Source organism: Lutra lutra, chromosome 3 (assembly GCF_902655055.1).
Source record: "Lutra lutra chromosome 3, mLutLut1.2, whole genome shotgun sequence".
Taxonomy (NCBI): Eukaryota; Metazoa; Chordata; class Mammalia; order Carnivora; family Mustelidae; genus Lutra; species Lutra lutra.
The window spans coordinates 26,041,626-26,065,998 of NC_062280.1; the positions used below are offsets into that span (position 1 = coordinate 26,041,626).

At 39.1% G+C, this 24,373-nt stretch overlaps 2 protein-coding genes across 13 annotated transcripts in view; one reads left to right on the plus strand and one right to left on the minus strand.

The window, feature by feature from the left end:
• ATIC (5-aminoimidazole-4-carboxamide ribonucleotide formyltransferase/IMP cyclohydrolase) overlaps positions 1-10,419 on the plus strand; it is a 29,119-nt gene extending 18,700 nt beyond the window's left edge. Inside the window, exons 12-16 of the mRNA XM_047721550.1 lie at positions 1,679-1,807; positions 6,749-6,841; positions 8,046-8,228; positions 9,539-9,694; positions 10,200-10,419. Of these exons, the coding sequence (XP_047577506.1) occupies positions 1,679-1,807; positions 6,749-6,841; positions 8,046-8,228; positions 9,539-9,694; positions 10,200-10,319 (681 nt within the window). The 3' untranslated portion in view covers positions 10,320-10,419. The remainder of the gene's footprint in view (positions 1-1,678; positions 1,808-6,748; positions 6,842-8,045; positions 8,229-9,538; positions 9,695-10,199) is intronic.
• Positions 10,420-20,340: 9,921 nt separating this feature from the next.
• The window catches only part of FN1 (fibronectin 1), a 67,294-nt gene continuing 63,261 nt past the window's right edge, over positions 20,341-24,373 (minus strand). For all 12 annotated transcript variants that reach the window (XM_047720972.1, XM_047720966.1, XM_047720965.1 and 9 more), the window contains 3 exons: positions 24,149-24,255; positions 21,464-21,571; positions 20,341-21,099 (listed from right to left, as the gene is read on the minus strand). In XM_047720972.1, coding sequence (XP_047576928.1) covers positions 21,028-21,099; positions 21,464-21,571; positions 24,149-24,255 — 287 coding nt within the window. In that variant the 3' untranslated portion in view covers positions 20,341-21,027. The remainder of the gene's footprint in view (positions 21,100-21,463; positions 21,572-24,148; positions 24,256-24,373) is intronic.

A 24,373-nucleotide genomic window follows, 5' to 3' on the forward strand; every position in this document is an offset into this window, starting at 1 on the left:
GGGAAACTAGCCCATTGTCTAAGATTATAAATGGATAAAGCAGAGTTATTTGAATTAAAATAAAAATTCATAACGCTGTTTTACAGAAAGTGCTCATGTCAAAAGACTTGTGGAATCATAACTCCGTATAATCGAAGTTCTAAGTATATAGCCTTCATTGTAAGATACCATTAGTTGTATGATACACCACAAATGCAGTGTGAGCTTTTCAAGGAGAGAAGAAAAATAGTACATTAAGTATACATACTTTTCTGTTAAGGCCCTTCATTTAAGTTCAGCCCTTCAGTCAGCAGAGGCTGTATTCTTCAGTTTCTTAATCCAGTGGTCTTTTTTAAGGGTATAAATACTTACAGCTCTATTTAATACTTATATATGTCATCATGGAGATTGTTTCCAAACTTTGAACGCATCGTGACCTCTTCAGCACCTGACAGCATTACATTTGAAGATGTCAAAAGACTACACCGGGCGTTCCCCAATATATTATTTGAGAGTTTAGCCAAATGCACATGGACACATAATGATAGCTGTGAAATAGCTTTATTCCTCTCTCTGGCTGTAAGTTTCTTTTGACATCAGTTAATAAGGAGAGCACATCCCAGTTTTAGAAATTTGATAATACGGAAGAAAAGGGAACATTTTGGAATTCAAGAAAGTACAAATTAGGAAGAATTAATTATGAGGGCTTGCTTATAAGTTACGAATATCAGTGCTTTCTAAGTCAAAAATCCTTTAAAGAATAAATTAAGAGATACTGTGAAGTTTAGAAAAATATCTAGGGAGAGAGTGGTCTTATGTAGATTATTCTCATGTCTTGATACCTTTTTAGTTCAAAATTTGTGAGAGGAAGATAGCAACAAATGACATATATTCCTGGGATGCCTGGCTGGCTCAGTTAGTAGAACAGGTGTCTCTTAATCTCAAGATTGTGAATTCTCCGTTTGGGTGGAGATTACTTAAAAAACAACAACATATATTCCCTTTCAAATAACAAAGACCTTGACTCCAAATGTTACTTTCCCCCTTTTAACTAATTTAGGAGTTTACTCTCTATTCTATAATAGATTATTAGAAAGAAGGGAAAATTAGAATTTATTTTTTATGCTACTACCTGTTTTATGTTTGATTTTTTTTTTTGGCAAATTTGTTTTTATCCGCTGATCTTCCAAAAGGAAGATACAGACAGTGCTTTCTGTTGGTATAACCAGAAATGCTGTCACTGGAATCATTGTTTTAATATGTTTGTTGTTAGAAAACACCACAGGGGGGCGCCTGGGTGGCTCAGTGGGTTAAGCCGCTGCCTTCGGCTCAGGTCATGATCTTGGAGTCCTGGGATCGAGCCCCGCATCGGGCTCTCTGCTCAGCAGGGAGCCTGCTTCCTCCTCTCTCTCTGCCTGCCTCTCTGCCTGCTTGTGATCTCTCTGTCAAATAAATAAATAAAATCTTTAAAAAAAGAAAAAAAGAAAACACCACAGGGTTGTAAACCTCTAAAATTTTTTAGAACAAAAATACTAATACCTGACCATTCTATTGTACCTTTACTGAAGTGATCTTACACAGGCTTAAGTTAGAAAAAAATGCATATAACCTTGCTATGATGGTTTTTTTGTACATAAATTAAGTGAAAAACGTTGAAAGTTGTAGATATATTGGTTTTGACTCTAAATTTTTATTTTAGATGGATCAGTCCTACAATCCAGATGAAAACGAAGTTCGAACTCTCTTTGGTCTTCGTTTAAGTCAGAAGAGAAATAATGGTGTCATCGAAAGGTCATTATTTAGCAACGTGGTGACCAAGAATAAAGATGTAAGTTGAAAAAAACATCTGAACTGGGGATGCCTGGGTGGCCCAGTCGGTTAAACATCTGCCTTTGGCTCAGGTCACAATCCAGGGTCCTGGGATCCAGTCCCCCATTGGGCTCCTTGCTCAGCTGGGAGTCTGCTTCTCCCTCTGCCTGCTGCTCTCCTCTCTCTCTCTGACAAAAAAATGAAATCTTAAAAAAAAAAAAAAAGTCATCTGAACTGAATGCTAGTAGTTCAGTAAGTCTGTTTTTAATATTTATAAGCTTCTGCATTTATTAAGACCCATATTTAAAACTGGTTGATCTGCAAATGTCTGGCTCATCTTTGAGTTATCAAATAAGTTTAAGAGCTTAAAAAAAAAAAAGAATAAATGACCATATTAGGAGATTCTGTGCATTTGTATGTACTTAGAGGTATTTATCTTCAGTTATGCCTAAGTGAGATCATGTTTCTCATAATTCTGTTCAGTGACTTGAATTTTTTCCATGCACTAAGCTACAAATATATTTCTTTCTTTTTTTTTTTTTTAAGATTTTATTTATTTATTTATCAGAGAGAGTGAGAGAGCACAAGCAGGTAGAGTGGCAGGTAGAGGCAGAGAGAAGCAGGCTCCCCACTGAGCAGGGATCCTGACGCGGGACTCGATCCCAGAAACCAGGGATCAAGACCTGAGCCCCAATGCAGACACTTAACTGATTGTGCCACCCAGACATCCCTACAAATAGAAAGGCCACATGGCAAGCCATGTATAGGTGTACTCTGATAGATATTTTGTTTCCATTTTCAGTACTGTGGTCATTGTTTTCATGTGGTCAAGTTTTTGCTTTTAGACTGTTGTCGTCTTTTAGGAAGGACACACTCCTAGAATGATAGTGTGATTTTTTTTTTTTTCCACATACATATGTGTATTCTATCATTTACCATGCATAGCACTCTTACGTGGGGACTGGCGGTGGGTGACTACTATCATCTCTCTCGTAAAGATCACAAAATTGTGATAGAAGTTATGGCTAAGAAATTTGTCCAAGGTTACATAATATGAAAATGGATAAGCTAGTATTTCTTCTCTGAAATCTCTTAATTGGACCTTCAGTTTTTGTTTTGTTTTGTTTTGTTTTTGTGGATCTTCAGTTTTGAAGGATTTTTTTGCAGTTCTAACATTGGCTCTTCTCCCCTCACCCCTACCCCTCACACCCTCCTCTCCCCCCTCTCCACCCCCCCCACCCCTCTCACACACACCCCACGCTTAAGATGTGTAGCTGCATTGTTTTGTGGCCTTGTCTGCTAGTACGTCTGGTATTTTTAGTTGGATGCTGGGCATTGAATGTGAAAAAACTGTAGAGGTATTCTGAGTGTTTGGATGGAGTCTTTTTTTTCACTCCAGAACTGACTTCCACTTTTGGTAGGCAGAGGAGGTGGAAGTCAAATCATCTTTATCCTGGCAGGAGTTAAGCTGATTTGGATTTGGGCTTAAGTCTTTGTGAGGACTGGTCCTTTTAGGGTTCACCCCTGTTCTGCTGAAAGCACCAGTGTCTGCTAGTGTCACTTTTCCTTGGTGTTCTCTGAACTCCGTTTTTGCCACTTAGTGCTGTAACACCAGCAGGAGTGCTACTCAGTTCCTTCACCCTTTAGCTTATTGCCTTGCAGCTTGGACAGTGCCTTGAGGTGAAAAGCAGAGATGGTCACACTCATTTCTTCTTGCTTATCTCTGGGATCTTTGCCTCTGAGTAGTTGATATTTTACTGCCTCGGTGTTGAGCTTTCTTCTTTGTTCCTAGAAAGGTTTAGTCTGTTAATAAGTCATTCCTCGTAACAGAAAAAGAAAATGAAGAGGTGCAGTTGTTCCAGGTCTGAGTCCCAGGCGTGACTTCATTCTCATCATCTTTAAGTAGAATTGCTGAAAATAAGCCTTAAAACCTTTATTGGGTAGTTCAGTCTGTTAATAAGTGTATAGTGATGAAGACGTGATCTTCGTTGATTTAATAGACATTTTTTCACTTTTATTTTTGAAAATTAATGGTGCCCTGAAGTAAAGGAACATGGTGTAGGCATCATGTGTAGAAATAAATAACTGTAAGTTCATTGTCATCTCCTCCTGTGGTCAAGGCTGTAAAGTAAACTGGGATTTCCAGTTGGAAGCAGTGTTTTGTACCAATATTACTTGCTGTATATGAGCAGCTTACAGTAATATGTGCCCCCCCCCCCTTTTTTTAACACTTTATTAATCTGGCTGGTTACTGTATCTTTTAAAATACTAAAACAGGGAGCACCTGGGTGGCTCAGTCATTAAGTGTCTGTCTTAAGCTCGGCTCACGATCTCAGGGTCCTGGGATCAAGCCCCACATCGGGCTCCCAGCTTGGTGGGATGCCCTCTTCTCCCTCTCTCACCCCCGCTGCTTGTGTTCCCTCTCTTGCGGTCTCTCTCTGTTAAATAAATAAATAAAATCTTTTAAAAAAAAATAAAATAAAATACTGAAACAGTATTGACCTAGATTACGTGGTGCCTATGTTGGCAGCTTTGCCAACAGTATTGACCTAGATTACATGGTGCCTATGTTGGCAGCTTTGCCTAACTATTGAGGCTCTTATTTTTGTAAGTTTTCCTTCTAGGTTTATAGGTATTGGACTGATTAATAATTTAGCAGTATTTGATAGGGTTTATACCGCTGGCTGTGCTAACTTGGATTTTTTTTTTTTTAACAAAGAGTGAGATAACGGCTTTAATTCATCTTTTATCTAAATTCTTCTCTACGTGTTTAATATGTATTTTTAATTAGAAATTTGGAAGCTCAAGCATAAGAGTGATGGTTTTATCTTTCTTTATACTCCTCTCTTCTTTTAAAGCAGTGTTTTGTTAACATGTCAGCCTCAAAATCTTTTTAGGTCTTAGAACAGTGGGAGAAGCAGAAGTATGTGTAGTAAGCATTAATGAACATGTGACTGAGTTATTACCTCTTCCATTTTTCTTAAATAAAGCTTTAATTTGTTTTAACTGTTTGTGTCCCTCACTCTGACTCCGGCCCCATCCCCCCCTCTTGAAATGGCTTATATTCCTTGATCCTAACTCAGAATACCGGAGTTGCATTTCAAGGCAGACCTGTAGGAATGTAATTAATCTTTCTTAGAACTAAAAGATTAAAATATATAGTTGGTGTCTCAAACAGCAGATAACAGATAAGAAAGGATATACTACATTAATACTATCTTAGAGTGACAAATTCTTAAATTCTAACATTGGGGGGGTTTTTTGTTTGTTTTTTTTAAAGATTTTTTATTTATTTGACAGACAGAGATCACAAGTAGGCAGAGAGGCAGACAGAGAGAGAGAGGGAAGCAGGCTCCCTGCTGAGCAGAGAGCCCGATGCGGGGCTCGATCCCAGGACCCTGAGATCATGACCTGAGCCGAAGGCAGAGGCTTAACCCACTGAGCCACCCAGGCACCCCCCCTAACAGTGTTTTTTAATTGAGGTTTTAGTTTTAAGCTTAAAATGAAAATTGCCCGTTCACGTGCACTGTTAAGAATTCCCATGTATATTTTGCCCCATTTCCCCTGGTGGTAGTATCTTACAGTATCACAGCCATGATAATGATACTGATACAGTCAAGGCACAGAAAGAACATTTCCATGGCCAAGAGGGTCCCTTGGGTTGCCCTCTTAAAATCATACTCATTTCCTTCCTCCTTTCACCCCTCAACCTTGAGTAACATCTTATCTGTTCCCCCTTTTATAATTTTCATTCAGTGTACATTTCATGAGTGGGTTTTTATGTGAACATAAGTTTTCATTTCTCCGTTAGAAAGGCCCAGGAGTGTAATGGTGGCTGCTGGATAGTATCATAGTTGCATATTTAGTTTTTTAAAACTGCCAAATTGTTTTCCAGAGAGCCTGTGCCATTTTACATTTTGCAACAGCAACATATGAGTGATCCAGGTCTGTGCATCCTTAACTCGCTTTTACTGTTGTCACTTTAGTTAGGTATGTGGCAGTATCTCATAATTTTCGTTAGCATTTTCTAATGGCTAATGATGTTGCTTCTTATTTATTTGCCATCTGCATATCCTTTTTACTGATACGTCTCTTTGTGTGTTTTGCCTATTTTCTCATTAGATTGCTTTTGTCACTGAGTTTTAAGAGGTCTTTACGTATTTTAGGTACTAGTTCTTTTTTGGATATGTGGTTAGCAAATACTTCCTCCCAGTCTATAGCTTGTCCTTTTATCCTCCTAATAATAGGTTGTTTGCAGAACAGAAGTTTTCATTTTGATGAAGTCTGATTTTAGGTTTTCACTTAGTTGCTACTTACAGTCTTTATGCACTCAGCACAGCTCTATAGATCATCTTTCTTTTCAGTTGAAATTGTTCTTTTTATTAAACATAGTGACATTTTTGGCTTTAATAATTGTTTTATTCTGTTTGGACTGGGGTAGTTCACAAGTATTTTTGAACAGTTTCTACTTAGAATTTCTGGACAAAGCAGAAAATCATCCTTTTTTTTTCCCTGAACAGCCTTGGCTGTGTACGGGCATCACAGTTGTTTGTAATGTCTGTGAAAATGATTCTCGGTGTTTTTTCTGAACATAAATTTTTATCATTTTTCCATATAGGTTTCTTGGTTCTGTGGCTGAGAAAGTATTTTTTGTCAGTTGGGGTGGATATGGTATTTTGTTACTAGTGTGATGTTTAAACAGGCTTAAGCCTGAGTCGCTGCAAATGACTTTAATCTGAGTCTGTGATGCATTAGGCACTGCTGAGTTCCGTAAGTATGTTGAATGTTGATTTTGGTTTTTTAGTAAAACACAGTAGAGTTTCCTACGAACAGTTCATTTCATTATGTCCTTAGAGAGATACTACATTTCAAGTCTGTTAAAATAAATAACATGTAAGATGTTTCAAGTTAAAGGGAATTACAAAAGTCTGATGCAATTGACCATCCTGTGTTTTTTCAGTTGCCAGAGTCTGCGCTCAGAGACCTCATTGTAGCCACCATTGCTGTGAAGTACACACAGTCTAACTCCGTGTGCTATGCCAAGAATGGTCAGGTAACCAAGCTCTCAGACCCACTTGGGGCAGACTGTTTTACAAAATGATACCCATCCCTCAAGTCCTAGACTGCTTGGAAAGGAAAATCTGTCTTGTCTTTCTCTTCGGGGTTTGTCAGTATTTACTCAGTAATATAGAAGACTGTTAAAGCTAGTGGTGATCACAGACTGTCTTTGGAACGATGTGTTAAAATTGGTCGTATTGCTTCTTGCTCAGACTGAGTTGACATACTTGGATTCCTGGGACTGTAATAGCTGCTCTAAAACTAGTTCATTTGCTCCCCTCCTCCTAATTGGTGTGGTATTTCCAGTGAAGAGAGACTAATAAATGGTACTGCCACCCATTATTCCATGTTTTTGCAGCTTGTTGGGTATTTTCACATGTTTTTCTAAGGTTACTTTACCAAGAATCTGTAGACTGCAAGTTAATGTGATCTTTGAAAATCCAGTTTACTGAGACATAATTTATATACAATAAAATTAACTTTTTAAGTGTCGAGTTTTGAACAGTTTTCCCCAATTACCTAGTTACATGACCACAACCACAATCAAGATATTGATTACTTGACGTTAATTAAGCAAGATATTGAACTTGTTTTCCTAGTACACTGAGCCATAGAATGCAGGACTGACCTAGCTCATCATTGGGGCCTCTCCTAACTCTGGACTAATCTGGTTCTGGTTTTGCCATAACTTAGCAGCATTGGGACCCCTTTTCACTGTGTCTTGAGCTCTTCTCTTAGCATTTGTTAAATCGTTTGACCCGTAAGTAGGGGAGGGAAAGTGTGGGTATTAATTAGCATGTGATTTGGAAGACTTTTAAAATTCAGAATTTTAGTTGATTGTCAATTGTAAAAAGATTGCTTGTCTCTAATAATGAAAACTTGGGAGATTGTGGCTACTGGCCTCCTTTGACTCAGGTTCTAAGAAATTCTGGTAAAATTTTGCTTCACTGCTGATGTCCAAGAGTTCTAGAAACTTCCATAGTATTAGTAACCATACTTCAAATGTCACTGAACAGGTAAAATGTATAAATAGTAGTTATAAACTTGTTCCCTTACCTTTTAATACCTTAAAAATTACTTGTATTTTGGACTGATAATTTTCCACTAAATTGATAGATTTTAGAGAATTTGCACAAAAGATCTGTTAAGAAAAATATGTTGTTGGAAGAGATAGTCATCTTAATGTTCATGTTCTTCAGGTTATCGGCATTGGAGCAGGACAGCAGTCTCGAATACACTGCACACGCCTTGCAGGGGATAAAGCAAATTATTGGTGGCTTAGACATCATCCACAAGTCCTTTCAATGAAGTTTAAAACTGGAGTGAAGAGAGCAGAAATCTCCAATGCCATTGATCAGTATGTTACTGGAACCATTGGCGAGGTAAAAGTCTTGTTATTGGGTTTGTGGGTAGAGTATACTGGTATGCTCACCTTTTTCTGTAACAGACACCATCACTACTGAGAGAAAAATGCTATTCTTCTTGAATTTTACATTGTCTAAAATTTTAATTCTAAACTTCTCAACAATTCTTCATTATCTTGCCTTTGACTTTGTTCACAGTTCTTCATCCCTTTCTGACACCATAGACCTTCCCTGTCTTAAATTATAATCATTGGTTTAGTTTTATATGTTTGTACTTTAGTTTTATATGTTCGTACTGATTTTAAGCTTTTGATGGCAGGGACTGTTTTGTCACCTACCCCTGAGGTTTCTGTCACATTGCCAAGCATGATGCTTGCTACATGATAGGTGTGTATTCAACACGAAATACAAATTAATCTGATGGCACATAATTGGGGTCTTCTCCCCCCACATTTTCTACCAGTGCCTTTAACAACTCTATTTTTGTTACATTATGTGTTCTTTAATGTCTTCAGTTTTAAAGAAGGCATATGAGAATAATAAAATTACAATGTCAAGTAGCCTGCCAAAAATACAGAATTTAGCCCCATTTTTGCTTAATCCTATATGGAAAACAAAAGAAAGAAGTCTGGTAATCAGACTCTCGATGGTCTTCTGAGAGGATGAGTTGACCACACTACCTTGTCTATAAATTCAGAGACAGGAATCCATGACATAGTAAGTGTCATTGAAGAGTGTGCCTTAATAACCATAAAGTATTCAACATGTAAGCCTTTCTTTTTTTACTCTAATATTTGTATTTCCCTGTTTAAAAATTACGTAGCAAAATCCTGTTCATATTTCTGTGAACAAGAGTTAAAAGTACACTGTTTAAGCCAAAAAGTCATCCAGGATAGAAGCATCTTTTTTAAAATACAAATACCATGAATCATACCTTGATTCTGTTAGGCCTACTGTAGACTTGAGACTGTGTAAATGCAGTTCTGCAACATCCATCATCATCTGCTTGCTTGCTTTGACACAGAGATATAAAGTAGTAGATCTTACTTAGGCAGAGATTAAAAAGCAAAATATATTTAAACTGATTTACGAAGTAAATACTATAGTTTTTATTTGGTACACTTAGAATTACTTAATGAAATGCTAAAAGCATTAAAAAAAAGATTCTTAAAAAAAAAAAAGATTCTAGACACGTAAACTATAATGAGCCGTTGTAATTAAATCCTGGGAGAAATGCCCAAGTGCTTTCTGGCATTCTGATTTGCATCAGAAAGTACTAAAGATCTCATCCAAAATCTTTCTTTCCTGTCTCCGCCCTCTACTCTTAGGATGAGGATTTGATAAAGTGGAAGGCATTGTTTGAAGAAGTGCCTGAATTATTAACTGAAGCAGAGAAGAAGGAATGGGTTGACAAACTTAGTGAAGTTTCTCTCAGCTCTGATGCCTTCTTTCCTTTCAGGGATAATGTAGACAGAGCTAAAAGGGTAAGTATGGAATTGATGTGTATTTGCATAGAATTGGTTATTATGTAAAAACTATTTCAGGGGTGCCTGGGTGGCTCAGTTAGTTAAGCTTCTAACTCAGGCTCAGGTCATGATCCCAGGGATCCTCATCGTGAGGGGGCGAGGGGTGTTTCCTCCCTCTCCCTCTGCCCCTCTTCCCTACTTGTATGTTCTCCCCCGACCCTGACAAATAAATAAAATCATTAAAAAAAAAAAAAAAAAACTATTTCAGAAATCCTGCTTCTGTTTAAGTTCTGTGAATTCTATATCCAATTATGGCAGTGTGATATATCAATAATATTTAATTATTTTACTCTTCCATTTGATGTATGAATAACCCACATCCTATCATTTTCTTGTTTTGACTGGGTGAATCAGTCTGCATTGTGAATCATTATTAGCTTATGCTTTCTAGAGGGGGATTTTGATTTTTGCCTGTCTTAACCTAAAATTGTGTTTTGAAAGTCAGTGTCTCTTCTTCCCTCAGAGCGGTGTGGCCTACATTGCTGCTCCTTCTGGTTCTGCTGCTGACAAAGTTGTGATTGAGGCTTGCGATGAATTGGGAATAATCCTTGCTCATACGAATCTTCGGCTCTTTCATCACTGATTTCATTGCCCCGTATTTTATGGTTTGCTTATGTGTAGGTGAAAAATCACATGTAACATTTTGACAATATCTTTTTTAAAAAATAAAACATTAAGTCTTAGTCGTCTTGGATCCATAGCTTTTGGTTGTATTTAACTTCTTAAAGTTACAGGCTTTCTAGCATGACAAATATTGCCCATAAATATTTGTGTGTAAGAAATACAGGAACATCCCTGCCTCCTGGAGCTCAGCTCATTCCAAAACATTGCCTGGGTGAAACATCTTAAAATCATCAAGTAAGCCAGAGAAACTGAGCAGACCCTGGAGTTAGACAGCATAAGCATCCTACAGTCTCACTGGTTTTCTCATAGGGGATTCTGCTCATGCAGCTTTTCTTTTAGTCAGAGTTCTAAAAAGCTCCTTTCTAAGCACAGTTTTGAGATATTTGAATTTTAGTGTGATGTATGGGTCGAGTTTCACTTTCTTTCCAAACATTTATCCAGGTGTTTCAGCATCATTTGAAAAAACTATTGGATTGCCAATTCCTTCAGTTAACCATTATTTGCCATGGGTCTGTTTCTGGACTCTTTTCTGTTCCATAGTTACATTTGTCCTAACACCAATACCACACTGTCCTGAAAATTGTAGCTTTGTGGTAAATTTTGAAACCAGATAATGGGAGGCCTTCATCTTTGTCCTTTTTAAAACTTACTTTGGCTATTCCGGGGCTTTGGCATTTCCATATAAACTTTGAAACTAAATATAGTCTGTTTCTATAAAAATATTTGTTGGGATGTTGATTGAAATTGCATTGAATCCATAGTTTAATGAGATTAATTTGACATATCTCCTTTCCCTTTGAAGGTTGATTCTTTCTGGTTTCCACCACCTTTTGCTTGCTCTCCAGTGGTTTCAGATAGATTTTGTAACATGTTTGTTCCATGTTCATAACTATCTGTAGGAGGGTTAGTCCAGTACACTCTACTCTGTCCTTAAAAGAATCAGGAACACATACGAATATCATAGGAAAATTTCTAGTCACTGTTTCCATTTCTTTTCTTTTTCTTCCTTAGTCAATTCTAGCAAAGTATATATATTTTTTCTCCTAGGAATTTCACCATTTTGCCTAAGTTTTCAAGATTGCTGACACATAGTAGTATTTTTCTGAATTTTTTTTTTAATTTTATTTTTTATAAACATATATTTTTATCCCCAGGGATACAGGTCTGTGAATCGCCAGGTTTACACACTTCACAGCACTCACCGTAGCATATACCCTCCCCAATGTCCATAATCCCACCCCCCCTCCCAACCCCCCTTCCCCCATCAACCCTCAGTTTCTTTTGTGAGATTAAGAGTCACTTATGGTTTGTCTCCCTCCCAATCCCATCTTGTTTCATTTACTCTTCTTTTTTTCTGATTTTTTTTTTAAGATTTTATTTATTCATTTGACAGAGAGAGATCACAAGCAGGCAGAGAGGCAGGTAGAGAGAGAGGAGGAAGCAGGCTCCCCGCTGAGCAGAGAGCCCGATGCGGGACTCGATCCCAGGACCCTGAGATCATGACCTGAGCCAAAGGCAGCGGCTTAACCCACTGAGCCACCCAGGCGCCCCTTTTTCTGAATTTTTAAAGGATCTTTTTTTAATGGAAGTTTTGGGATGGTCACAAATTAGTTAAAACTGTACCTGTCATCCAAGTACAACTCATGATCACTAGTTTCATCTACCGTTTCCCCATGTACCATTCCACAACACTGATTATTGTGAAGCATGACATAGGTATTTCCTCTGTAAATATTTCAGTTAAAGTGACTCAAAGAACTTTTTAAAATAGTATATATACTCTTTAAAATACATAATCATGCCTATTCCTGTGAGAGGCAAGAAATAACAATGCCCCAGTACCAATGGGCATACCTAATGCAAGTTGCTGGTTTCTAATGCCACTCCAGTAGAAGGATTCCAGCACTCCTTGGAAGAATAGCTGACTCTAGGACTGGGGCAGAAAATAATACAAGATGAGATGCCTGGAGCACCTTACAGTGCCAGAAAGTCAGGACATACTGTAAAAACAAACACATGATCATAGGAGTATGTCAAAGGATAGAGGAGCCAACTCAAAGGATTCTCCATAGCCAAAGCTAGAATCATTTGAGCAGCGAAGTAATGTAGTACTAGATTATAACCCAACCTGTGAAATATCTGAGTTCATGGCTGATCTAATGAATGATTGAATAAATAAATGGAGAATAAATCTGCAGAATTTTAAGTAATTTATATAGATAATCCACTTCCAAGAAGATGAACATAACTCTCCACCCCTTAAGTGTGGGCTGTGCCTAGTGAATTCTTTCCAAGATGTGTGGCATGGAAAGGGGGATAAAGGAGTAACTACAGTGGAGACTGTAGTTACTGGAGACTACAGTGCTGACTGACAGCACCTCAGGCAGGTGCTGAGGGTTAAACAAGCATGTCACAGTGATAGTATGTACCTCCAAGTGGGAGTGGCATTTTACCTGTTTGGTCTTCTTTCCAAAACCACAACCCCAGTGTAGTCCTAGGAGAAGCATCAGGCAACTCCCAGTTGAAGGACCGTACTAAGAATTGTCAAGATCCTGAAAAACGAGGGAAGTCTGAGAACCTCAGTCCAGAGAGACCAAGGAGACAAGTCGACTAAATATAATGTCTCCAGCATAGACCATTTGAACAGAAAAAGGATGCCAGGTTAAAAAGTCCCAGTGAAGTACACACTTCAGTTATGGATCGATATTGATTCATTAATTGTAACAAATCATAAAAGGAGAAACTAGGTGTAGGGCATATGGCAACTCGATACCAACTTAATTTTTTTTGTAAATCCAAGTAGTAGAAAATAAAAAGTTTATTTAAAAAAATATATAACCATACTTCAAGTAGCACACTGAAAGGCATAGCAGAATATCAAATACCCAGTCCCTGTCCAGATCTTACACATTAACTTTTTTTTTTCCACCTGAGCTTGTTGGTAAAAATATCCAAGCCTGAGGGGCACCTGGGTGGCTCAGTCAGTTAAGCGTCTGCCTTTGGCCCCAGTCATGACCCCGGAGTCCTGGGATTAAGCCCCGCATCTGGTTCCCCAGTCGACGGGAAGCCGGCTTTTTCTCTCGCTCACTCCCCCTGCTTGTGTTCCTCGATCACTGTATCTCTCTCTCAAATTAAAAAAAAAAAAAAAAAAAAAAGATCCAAGCCTAAGACACACATTGATTGCACTTGATTGGTGCATCTGAAATCAGTTGTTGACTGTTTCCTCTTTTTTTATTTTTTTTTTTTTGCAGGCAGTTACCAAAGATACCAGGTTTTAGGTTCCATAGAGTTTCCAGTATTCTGTATTTTGTTAACTGGATTCCTGTAATGTCATTTTATTTCATTTGTGCCTCTGTTCCTTTATTTCTTTCAAACTGATAGTTGTAGTTTAGTGATTTTTGTTATAAGTTTGACCTATCAACAGTAGAGAAAGATGGATTGAAACCTCCCTCTGTGAAGATGAGTTTACCAGTTTCTCCCTGCAGATTTATAAATGTGCTTCATGTATATTTGAAACTAAAAAAGTGCTTGCATGCATTAAGTTACTATTTTTCATAGTGATTTTATGTACTCCAATCCTACTAACACTTTTCGTCTTAGATAAAATAATTAAAATAAGTTGTTTTATTGAATATGAACAGAGCTAGACCAGCTCTTTTTTGGTTTATATATGTCTAATACCTCTTCATTCTTTGGTGCTCTTATGCTTTAGGTGAGATATATCTGGAATCTGTTTTTGTTTTTAATGCAATTTGCCAACCTTTACCTTTGCATTCAGCTCATTTACATTCATTCAGTTGTTGATGTATTTGGACTCTGTTTCTACCATCTTATAAAGTTTGAACCACTTTTGATTCCTTTTGTTGCTTTAAATTGATAGCTATGTTTCTTACCATAATAAGAACTTCCGCCTGCTTAATGAACGTTTCCCCATTCCTACCCCCAAATTCCTATAATGTCGATTCCTAGACTTTTCAGTTCTAGGTTAGAGAGAGACATTTTCTCTCATGTTTAGTTGTTTGTTTTTTAAGACAAGTTTTCCAAGGTTTCTGTTAACCTTTACTTCACATACCTCTTGCCATTTCTCCTGAGTTTCTCTCTCCTCAGGTAGAAACTATATGCACTGTGGTCTGCTAGGCACAAATTCATTTTTTAAAAATAAATTATAGGGGCACCTGGGTGGTTCAGTGGGTTAAAACCTCTGCCTTTGGCTCAGGTCATGGTCCCAGGGTCCTGGGACCAAGCCCCGCATCAGGCTCTCTGCTCAGCGGGAGCCTGCTTCCTCCTCTCTCTCTGCCTGCCTCTCTGCCTACTTGTGATCTCTGTCTGTCAAATAAATATACAATTTTTAAACAATTATAATTATGCCTGTGGAAAGTGCATAAAACACCTACAGTTTAAAGAATAATTTGTAGGGCGCCTGGGTGGCTCTGGGTTAATTAAGCCTTTGCCTTCAGCTCAGGTCATGATCTCAGGGATCGAGTCTGGCATCAGGCTCTCTGCTCGGCAGGGAGCCTGCTTCCTCCTCTCTCTCTCTGCCTGCTTCTCTGCCTACTTGTGATCTCTGTCTGTCAACTAAATTAGAAATTTAAAAATTATTTAAAAAAAAAAGAATAATTTGTAAACAAACACCTATGTTGCCACTAGCCAGCAGCTAATAATTTTGCCAGCAGCTCCCATACCCACTGAGATGCCTCTTCTGGATGATTTTCCCATTTCTCCCTCCAGAACACTACCTTGTGCCTCGTGTGGTCACCACTGACTCGTTTTGCCTGGCACCAGTGGGGCGATTTGGGGCATGTTGTTGGGCCTCTTGCAGTTTGTTTTCTCACCTATAACATAGGGGTGGATTTGCTCCTGGAGAGGTCAAGTAGCTCTCAGTTAAAAGCACTTTTGGTTAAAACCACATGAAACTAGTTTGTCAGGTTTGAGTCCCAACTCTACTACTTAGGAGCTGTGTGATGTTAGGCTGCTCACGGCCTGCCCCTCACTTTCTGTTTGTAAGCTGAAGGTGACCGCAGCCCCTGTACGGTGGTTTTGAAGAGTAGAGGAGACAGAGTGTGTAAGAACACTTACAGCACCATCCGGGTCACAAGAAATACCGTTTGTAAAAAATGCTAGGGTCACCTGGCTGACGTAGTCAGGGGAGGCATCTGAGTCTTGGTTTTGGCTCAGGTCGCGATCTTAAGGGTGTGAGATCGAGCCCCAGGTCAGGCTTCATGTTCTGCCAAGAGTCCGCTTGAGATACTCCCTCCCTCTCCCTACCTGTTCTGCTTGTGCTCTCTTTCAAATAAAAAATACACCTTTTTAAAAAAAATGCTAGTTATTATTCATAATGCCTTGTGTATATGGAAGCATGGAAGGTATTGGGGGATGATATTAATGCATGGAAATTGCTTTAAAAATAGTGTATATTGGGGCGCCTGGGTGGCTCAGTGGGTTAAGCCCTGCCTTCGGCTCAGGTCATGATCTCAGGGTCCTGGGATCGAGTCCCACATCGGGCTCTCTGCTCAGCGGGAAGCCTGCTTCCCTCTCTCTCTCTCTCTGCCTGCCTCTCCGTCTACTTGTGATCTCTCTCTGTCAAATAAATAAATAAAATCTTAAAAAAAAAAAATAGTGTATATTTATGGAAGATCTTTTTCAGTTTCTGAATAAGTAGCCAAAAGATTTCTGAGTCCTTTCAACCTTTCATCTACTCTGTTTCCCCACACCTCATTTCTTACCATTAAACCAAAGGATAGTACAGAGACTTTCTGTAAGTAAAGCGACATTTTCTTCTTTTTTATTGAAATAAGATTCACGTAACATAAAATTGACCATTTTAACAATTTCCAAGTGTACAAGTCAGTGATTTTAAGTGCTGTATATTCACAAATTTATATCATCATCACCACTGTCTAATTCTGGAACATTTTCCTCAATCCAAAACAGAGCCCATCCCCAGTAGCAGTCATTCCCCATCCTTTCCCCTGCCCCTAGGAACCATTAATCTACTTTCTTTATTGGTTTGCCTATTCTGGACACTTCATATAAATGGATTCGTATGATATGTGGCCTTTTGTGCCTGACTGCTTTCACTTAACATAGTGTTTTCAAGGTTCATGTTGTAGCGTGTTTCAGAACTCCATTTCCTTTTAACAAATAGTATTCCATTGTATGGCTAGATCACATTTTATTTACCTAGTCATCAGTTAATGAACATTTGGGTTGTTTCCACCTTTTAGCTATTATGGATAATGGTGTAATGAACGTTTTTGTACAAGTTTTTGTTTTTGTGTTTTTTAAGATTTTATTTTATTTATTTGACAGAGATCACAAGTAGGCAGCAGCAGGCAGAGAGAGATGGGGAGGCAGGCTCCCCACTGAGCAGAGAGCCCGATGTGGGGCTTCCATTCCAGGACCCTGAGACCATGACCCGAGCCAAAGGCAGGGCCTTAACCCACTGAGCCACCCAGGTGCCCCTGTGTATAACTTTCTATGTGAACATATGTTTTCAGTTCTCCAGGGTATATACCTAGGAGTGCAATTGCTGGGTCCTATGGTAATTCCGGGGTTAACTTTTTGGAGAACCACCAAACTTTTCCATAGCAGCTGGACCATTTTACTTTTCCATATCTGAGGGTTTCAATTTCTCCACCAAAGCGGCATGTTTTTGAGTCAAATACAGCTTTCAGCGCTTGGCTCAGCATCTTACAACTAATGCTGAATTATACAGATCAGTAGATTTCATTGTAAAGTCCTGTCCAGTGGTTTGCTGGCAGAGGCCATGTTTCCTTCTGGAAGAAAATGGCTGTTTCCGAAGTACCATAATGCAAAGAGAGAAAAGAGACGGTCAAGGGAGAATCCTTGGCCTTCGCTGTATTTTACGTGAGAGGACTTACTTTGGTGGGCAACACGTGGGACGTGGGATTCCAGCGTGAATCCCAGTGAGCCCAGGATGCCAGGTATTGCCCACGCCAACTGCCTCCCACAGCCTCCAAGCAGTGCAAATTGTGAGTCTCGGGGGCTCCACACCAGAGCTATTTTAGGAGAAATTTGGCTGCTAAGATTGTTAAAACCCACATGTCTCTAAAGAGTAAGTAAAAAGGAATTCAAGGAAATGTAAAACACGCTTTAATATCTCATACCTGACTCTACTGAGGAATGTTAAAAAAGGAATTTCCGTTTTTGGCTTTCAGCTGAAGCACCATTTCTCTGCTCTTTTATTGCAGCATTTTCTTTCCTTCCTTTGTAATTTATATAGATTTTTGTTTGCAATTCAAATTACTCTTCTATTTTAATGAAGATACAGAGCGAGACAATGTGGCAATGACAATAACTCTCATTTCAAATATGAGCACCATATACTCTTTAGAAAGTCTGAAAACCCCAGGGCAGTGCATGGTCAACTTTGGGCTGCTTCTGCTTTATCAGCCTTTATGGTTATCTTTAAATGTTCCCAACATGAGAGGTCCCAAGAGCGGTCTTCCCCCCGCCCGCCTTTTTTTAAGGGTTGAAATGTATCTTCTGAAAATGGGATTTTTTAATTGTAGCCTGCCGCTTTCCCTACCACAGTAATGGGAATTTACTGAATAGGAAGCAATTTCAGCATTTAAGTGTGCTGATGGGATGTTTCTTAATCACTTTAATGAGTTTCATGCAACTAGAAATGGAATAGAATTTTCAATGGAAATATAACTAGAAAAGTCATTTCCTATACTTATAATTTCTACCTGATCATTCCTTTATTCACCGCCTTAGAGAAAGTGTGCCTCACAGAATTACAGTGATATTATTATATACACCAATTTGCATCACTCACTTAGGTCATTAGAGCCGAAAACAATATAAATACACAATAAATTTTGTTACAAATCAAATTCAGCAAGGCAAAGTAAAGCTTCAAACCTGCAATTTTTCTTTTTAAAATCTGATATATTTATTAGTTTTACCTGATTTTTTCTTGAATTGGCAATTTCTTGCCTGAATCGAGATTGGTCTTTTAATTACGCCTTTTCAATCTGGACTATTGCAAAATTTTCAGGAGAAGAAGTATCATGAGTCAGTAAAAACTATAAAGTACTTTGGAAAACCTCTGGGGTTAGGGTTTGGATGATTTTACTGAGAAATAGAAAAAAGAAAGTTTTACCACTCTTGCATTTTGATGCCAAAACATGAAAGGCCATTTAAATTTGTTTAATTCGTTACTATTATTTAAATGTAGTTACTGGTTCACTATTGAAAGTTTAATTTGTACGATTAATAAACTGCTTTGAGAATCTAGAAGATATTTTGGAAAAATGATATTTTAAAATCTAAAATGTGGAGCCTGTGTCTTTTACATTTCATTTATAAATTGTCAGAAAGGCTTGCCTTCATTTAATTAATACAGTCCAAGTGGATTTACTTAAGCTCACATTTGGGAAGAGAGGTTCAGGTTTGCAGATAGGCAAGTGGCTTGAAGCACATTCTCAGCTGATAGCTGTTCTTTCCTTATGTTTTATAATACAAAGACTTTTAAGCAAGATGGAGCTGAAGTGTAGACTTTCACCCACATGTTACCTGGGCCTCCTCTTCACATATGGAGACGAGGGGGCCAGCCTGCCTTCTCTCAGGCCCGCATCTTCAGTGATCCCCACTGCACCGCAGTGTGTAGGGGTTTTTTTTGTTGTTGTTTTTTAAAGATCTTATTTATTTGACAGAAAGATCAGAAGTAGGCAGAGCAGCAGGGAGAGAAAGAGGGGGAAGCAAGCTCCCCGCTGAGCAGAGAGCCCGAAGCTGGACTTGATCTCAGGACCCTGAGATCATGACCTAAGCCGAAGGCAGAGGCTTAACCCACTGAGCCACCTGGGTACCCCAGTGTGTAGGTTTATATTGAATCACATTGTCTCTTCAGTGATCAGCGATGACACATGTGAGACAGTCACATCAGCACGATGTGTTTCTTCTGTGATTTATCTTTTTTTTTTTTTAAACATATATGAGCTGCGGCTGTCTTGGTCCATTACTAGCCTAATAAAGCTGAATGATTGGGAACATTAAGTAGAAATCTGGGGTTTGGGTCTGTGTCTTGCTAAGGAAAACTAATCTTAGCTGCATTCTTTATCAAATTAGACTGCAAAATCTCCCAATGACATACTAAATGTCAGGGCATTTTGTAAACTAAATAATTCAAATGTAAAATTTTTTTTTTTTAAACAAATGAATTCTGAGGAAATCTCTTTCTATAGTTAGTCTAAATATTCACTGACAGGTATTTACTGAAATATTTTCTTCCATTATACAACAATGTCTAAAAGTATTGTATATTATGAATTATTAATTTTTTACTAATTAAAAATCAACTATTCCCAGTGCCATTATTTACTAGTCTAGATGCCAGATTTAATCTCAGAGTTTGTTGTTTCCCCAAAGTCAAATTGAAAAGGAGATGTCCTTTGTAGAGGAGGAATTTTGCAAACTCTGTTCTGCTGGGACACCCTGAAAGTGTCAGTGGCAGGTTATCAGGACGAGTGGGGTTCAGGTTCTTTGTAGCACACCTTTTGCCTAAGACAAGGCTCTTTTAGGATGTGCTATTCAAGTAGTTTTAACATCTCTGCCATCTTTTTTCCTGCCTCCAAAGGTAAGCTCTTTGAATAGGTGTTTATTCACTAAAGGGAAGAAGGGAGGAAGGGGGAATGATGTTTGGAAAAAGAACAACAGAAGTTCCTTTCAATCCCACTTTTGAAGAGCTGGCTAGCGAGTTCAACAAATATTTCAGTCCACTAAAATCTGAGAAAGCAGAAATATGAAACTAGCTTCATTACTGAAGAGATGAAATACCAAGAATGAATCTGTTTTTGTAGTGACAGACTGGGGAAAATTTTGTACTTAAATCTCCAAGGAGAGAGCTATACACATCATAGGTTTTCAAGTGTTTGCTGAATTGAAAAGGAACATTCATGGGGATTCTTCTTCTCCCCCAAATTTCTTTATGCAAGAAAGAAGCCATGACCTTCAAGTGGTGGAATGTAAATCTTTTATTAAACGGTTGTCTTTCCACAGTAGTAAAGCTTTGGCACATACAGTATAAAAATAATCACCAACCATAATTATACCAAATTCCTCTTATCAACTGCATACTAAATGTTTTCAATACAATTTTTTCCGTATAAAAATACAGGGAAAAATTGATAAATAACAGATAAGAGAAAGATATTACTAGACTCATTTGGAAAAGGTGGATACTGTGGATATTTTAAATACCACAGTAACAAGGACATGCCATTCGTACAATATTGCAGGCCAGTTAAGTGGAAGCATTTCCACTTAAGTGGAAGTGTTTGGGTAGCTTTCCTACTTAAAATTCTGAGGATATCACTTCAACGCATTTTTACGCTGGTTGGTGTCTGTGCTTCCCTAGCGATTCCAAACCAAATCACAAGTGAGAATCATTTCATTTAAAATACTGAGCGGTACTGAATACTTCAGAGCAGAACAGGCAATATACTGCCCCCATTTATGAGAAAAGTCTCAAAGCACTCCCAGGGTGATGCTTGGAGAAGCTGTGAGTTGAGCTGAAGCTGGAGAAGTTACTCCAGAGCAAAGGGCTTAAGAAAGAAACACTCTAAGATGGGGGTCTGCTAACATCACTCCAGTTTGGATGGACCTTGACAGAGATCCATGCTCGTTCCTCTGGGTGGAAAATATTACTCTCGGGAATCGTCTCTGTCAGCCTGTACGTCTAAAGGCATGAAGCACTCAATCGGGCAGTTGACATTCTGTGAAAACAGAAAAAAAAAAAAAAGGCAGCATTCTGTTAAAATAGAAGAAAAATTTACCAAAAAATCCCGTGACGTGTATGGAACAAAAGCGGAGAGACTTTTTATGACAAGCCCTTACAGACAGGACGGTATTTCCAGCTTCAAGAACTTAGCAATGTAGTGGGCAATAGATAGCCAAGAGTTTTGATAAATTTGAACCTAAATTATGCTCCAGGGTATAGTCTTCTGCTCAAGGCATTTAAAAGATTTTTTTAACAATAAAGAACATTTGGTTTATTCAGAAGAAAGGTGCCTACAGGTATCCCTACTAGGTATCTAACGGCATTTGGGGGACGAACACTCAAGGTACAGGTGCACGTACAGTGTTAGTTCTCTGATGGTATCTTTGTGAGTACTGGTTGTAGTGGCCGGTGGAGCCTTCGTGACCGGGTTCAGCCCCTGGTCTGCGGCAGTTGTCACAGCGCCAGCCCTGAGAGGACACAGGCATAAAGTCAAATGGGGTTGACAATCACCTGAGAGCATCACCATTAGTGCTTGCGTTAAAGAATTTCAGGTCTTACCCATTGGCAACACATGAGCAGTTAATCATGAAGGAAGCTCTGATGATTTTATGCATTTATAACTTACAGAATACGCTCTGGTTTATTACTCATACCTTCTGATCACCCCTATTTGTGCTTTTCCTGAAACATCCTTCTTTCTGTTCCCATTCAAACCCCACACATTTGCTAAGGCTCCTTCCAGTCCCAACTTCTCAAGTATGCTTTCTGTACCAGAAGACACAGAGAAGTTTTCCCAGAATCCTAGAGCTTTCTACAAGGGAGTTGAGATCACAGGGACAAACACCCTCGTTTTATAGGAAACTCAGCTCCAAAGACTGCCCTGCTTAAAGCGAGAGGGAGAGGAACCCAGTGAAGTGCTGGTGGATTTGGGACTGTCACCTGCTGAATGACGCCTGGCCAAGTTCCTCCTAATGTGGGTAGGAAGGCTGTCCCTTCCTACCCACATGGCCACGGCCAGTGAACGTTGTAGCCTTTCATCTGGCCAGACTTGGGATAAGAGAAGGAAAAGGGACTGAGCTGGGCCACTAAGACTTCTTCCTGAGATTTTTGCTAGAAATGTGAGGAACCATGTTCTCCTTCATGGTTGCTCCTAAGCCTATAGAGGTTAAACATGGAGTGGACAGAAGTCATTTTTCTCACTATCAGCAGAAGCTTCTGGAAAACAAAGCCAATACACAGTAACAAAGCATATAAGAGAGTGAGAGATTCAGAATGCCACTGTTGGAGCAGCCCTGACTCTTCTGTTATGTGACCCTGGACTCTTCAGCTATGTGAGGTGTTTTTTGTTTTTTTTGTTTGTTTGTTTTTGTTTTTTTGTGTTGTTTTTTTTTTTGCCTTAATCAACCTGAGTTGAGCTTTCCTCTTATACCCAGAAGAACTTTAAATAATATAATCACTTTCTTTTTTATACTGTCACTTAAATATTCCAGACATATTTCTCCATTTAAAAGAGTATTCCCCAGAACACCTCATACAATACAGGTAAATACTACTTACAGAGTCACTGAATCTTGCTTTCACATAAAAATGTCACAGTTTCCACTGCTGTCTTAAGTGTTTCATTTAGCACTTTCTTTAGAACAGAATAGATGTCACAAATGAAAGGTCTCATGTGCGTAAATACTGAGAAGATGCTGAAGTGAGACCACATTCTACAAATTCACTTTCCATCACACATTTCTATACCAACCACTTACCAGAAATGTTCCACCGTCATAGTCTTTACAAGTGTTAATGAGAGACAGAGAGAGCGCCTCCATAGCTTCTCTGTCAGAATGGGAAGCCTCTCCCTCCCCACCTAACCACTAGGTGTGGAAGAGATCAGGGTAGTTTCCATGGGCTGCCCCAGGTCCTCAGGTGGGGGCAGAGCCGGACCCTTGAAGGCCCTTCCCTGCTGCAGGACTAATTTTCCTAAAAACCACCTTCCATCATGTTCTTTCTTCTTGGGTACCTACAATTGGCCAGTGCATCTTCCCCTGGGGTGGGGAGCGTGGTCTTCATGTATCAGAATGTGAAGGGCTGTTGGGGAGGGTATGTTTTCATTAAAAATGAAGGAATATTATGTTCTGTTGCTCTTGAGTTGCATGAGTCATCTTATTTTGAAATTTCAAATAACATTAGAGGAAAGCCCAGCATTTTTTATTGTAGTGAAGGAGGGCACAGATTAGAAATCGTTGAGAACTTCTGGCTTAAGTAATGGACTTCCAGGCCCTTCTGTAAATGGCCCCCACTTCTTCTCATCTGATTTGTTACAAGACACCAGGCAGAGGGTTGGCTCACTGGAACCCACATAGGCCAGCTGCTTCCCATCCCGGGTGATACACTTACTCTGCTCTCTCTGCTTCCTCCTCTTCCCTCAATCTATTTCAAACATCTGAACCCCCAGCCAGGGTATGTTTCTCTTTTCCATGGAAACTTTCTTGTGGATTCCAGCCTACCTGGGAACTATTTGTCAAACCCACTAAGAAACTCACTTAATTAGCTTGACTTTCAATGTGTGCCAACTTAATGTTGCCAAATATATCCTTAACAGCCAGAACCGTTTCTCATTACCTCTGTTTGTCCCATATTCCTTAAGCCCAGTGCTAGATCTGTATCAGGAATCTATTATTGGATTGAGACAGGGTATTTTCTAGACCCTTTCTTGGATCTTAACAATGCCATGTGAGCACCTATCCGTCACTGTGCATCTCAAAGCCTAATGCTACTCAACATGTAACCCTTTAGTTGCTGAAGAGTAGCAACAGCCTGAGAATAATAGGTGTGAGAGTGGCTGAGGCTGCCATGGAAGGGGAGAACTGAGAAGGGGTGTAGGGTAGCCTCTTGCCGGCAGCTCTGTGCCAACAGGAAATGAGGTATTTCAACTTTCATAAGGAGTGTTACCACACTTTGTGTACAGCACACACACAAGAAGCTGACTTCTCAATCACCAGGGTAGGGGTCTCCCCTTCATCTTATCTCAATTACAGAGAGGCTGGCCTTACCCGCTGGCCTCCGAAGCAGGTGCAGGAGCAAATGGCACCAAGATATTCCTTCTGCCACTGTTCTCCCACATGGTATGTCTTCCCATCATCATAACACGTGGCCTCATCTACGTGGAAACACAAGTCAGAAGCTCATGGAAGACTGAGAACAATACGGACTTCACCTTTCTATATAGGGTACGTTCTGGTTCTCTCCAAAATGTGCATCCTCACAGCCAAAATCCC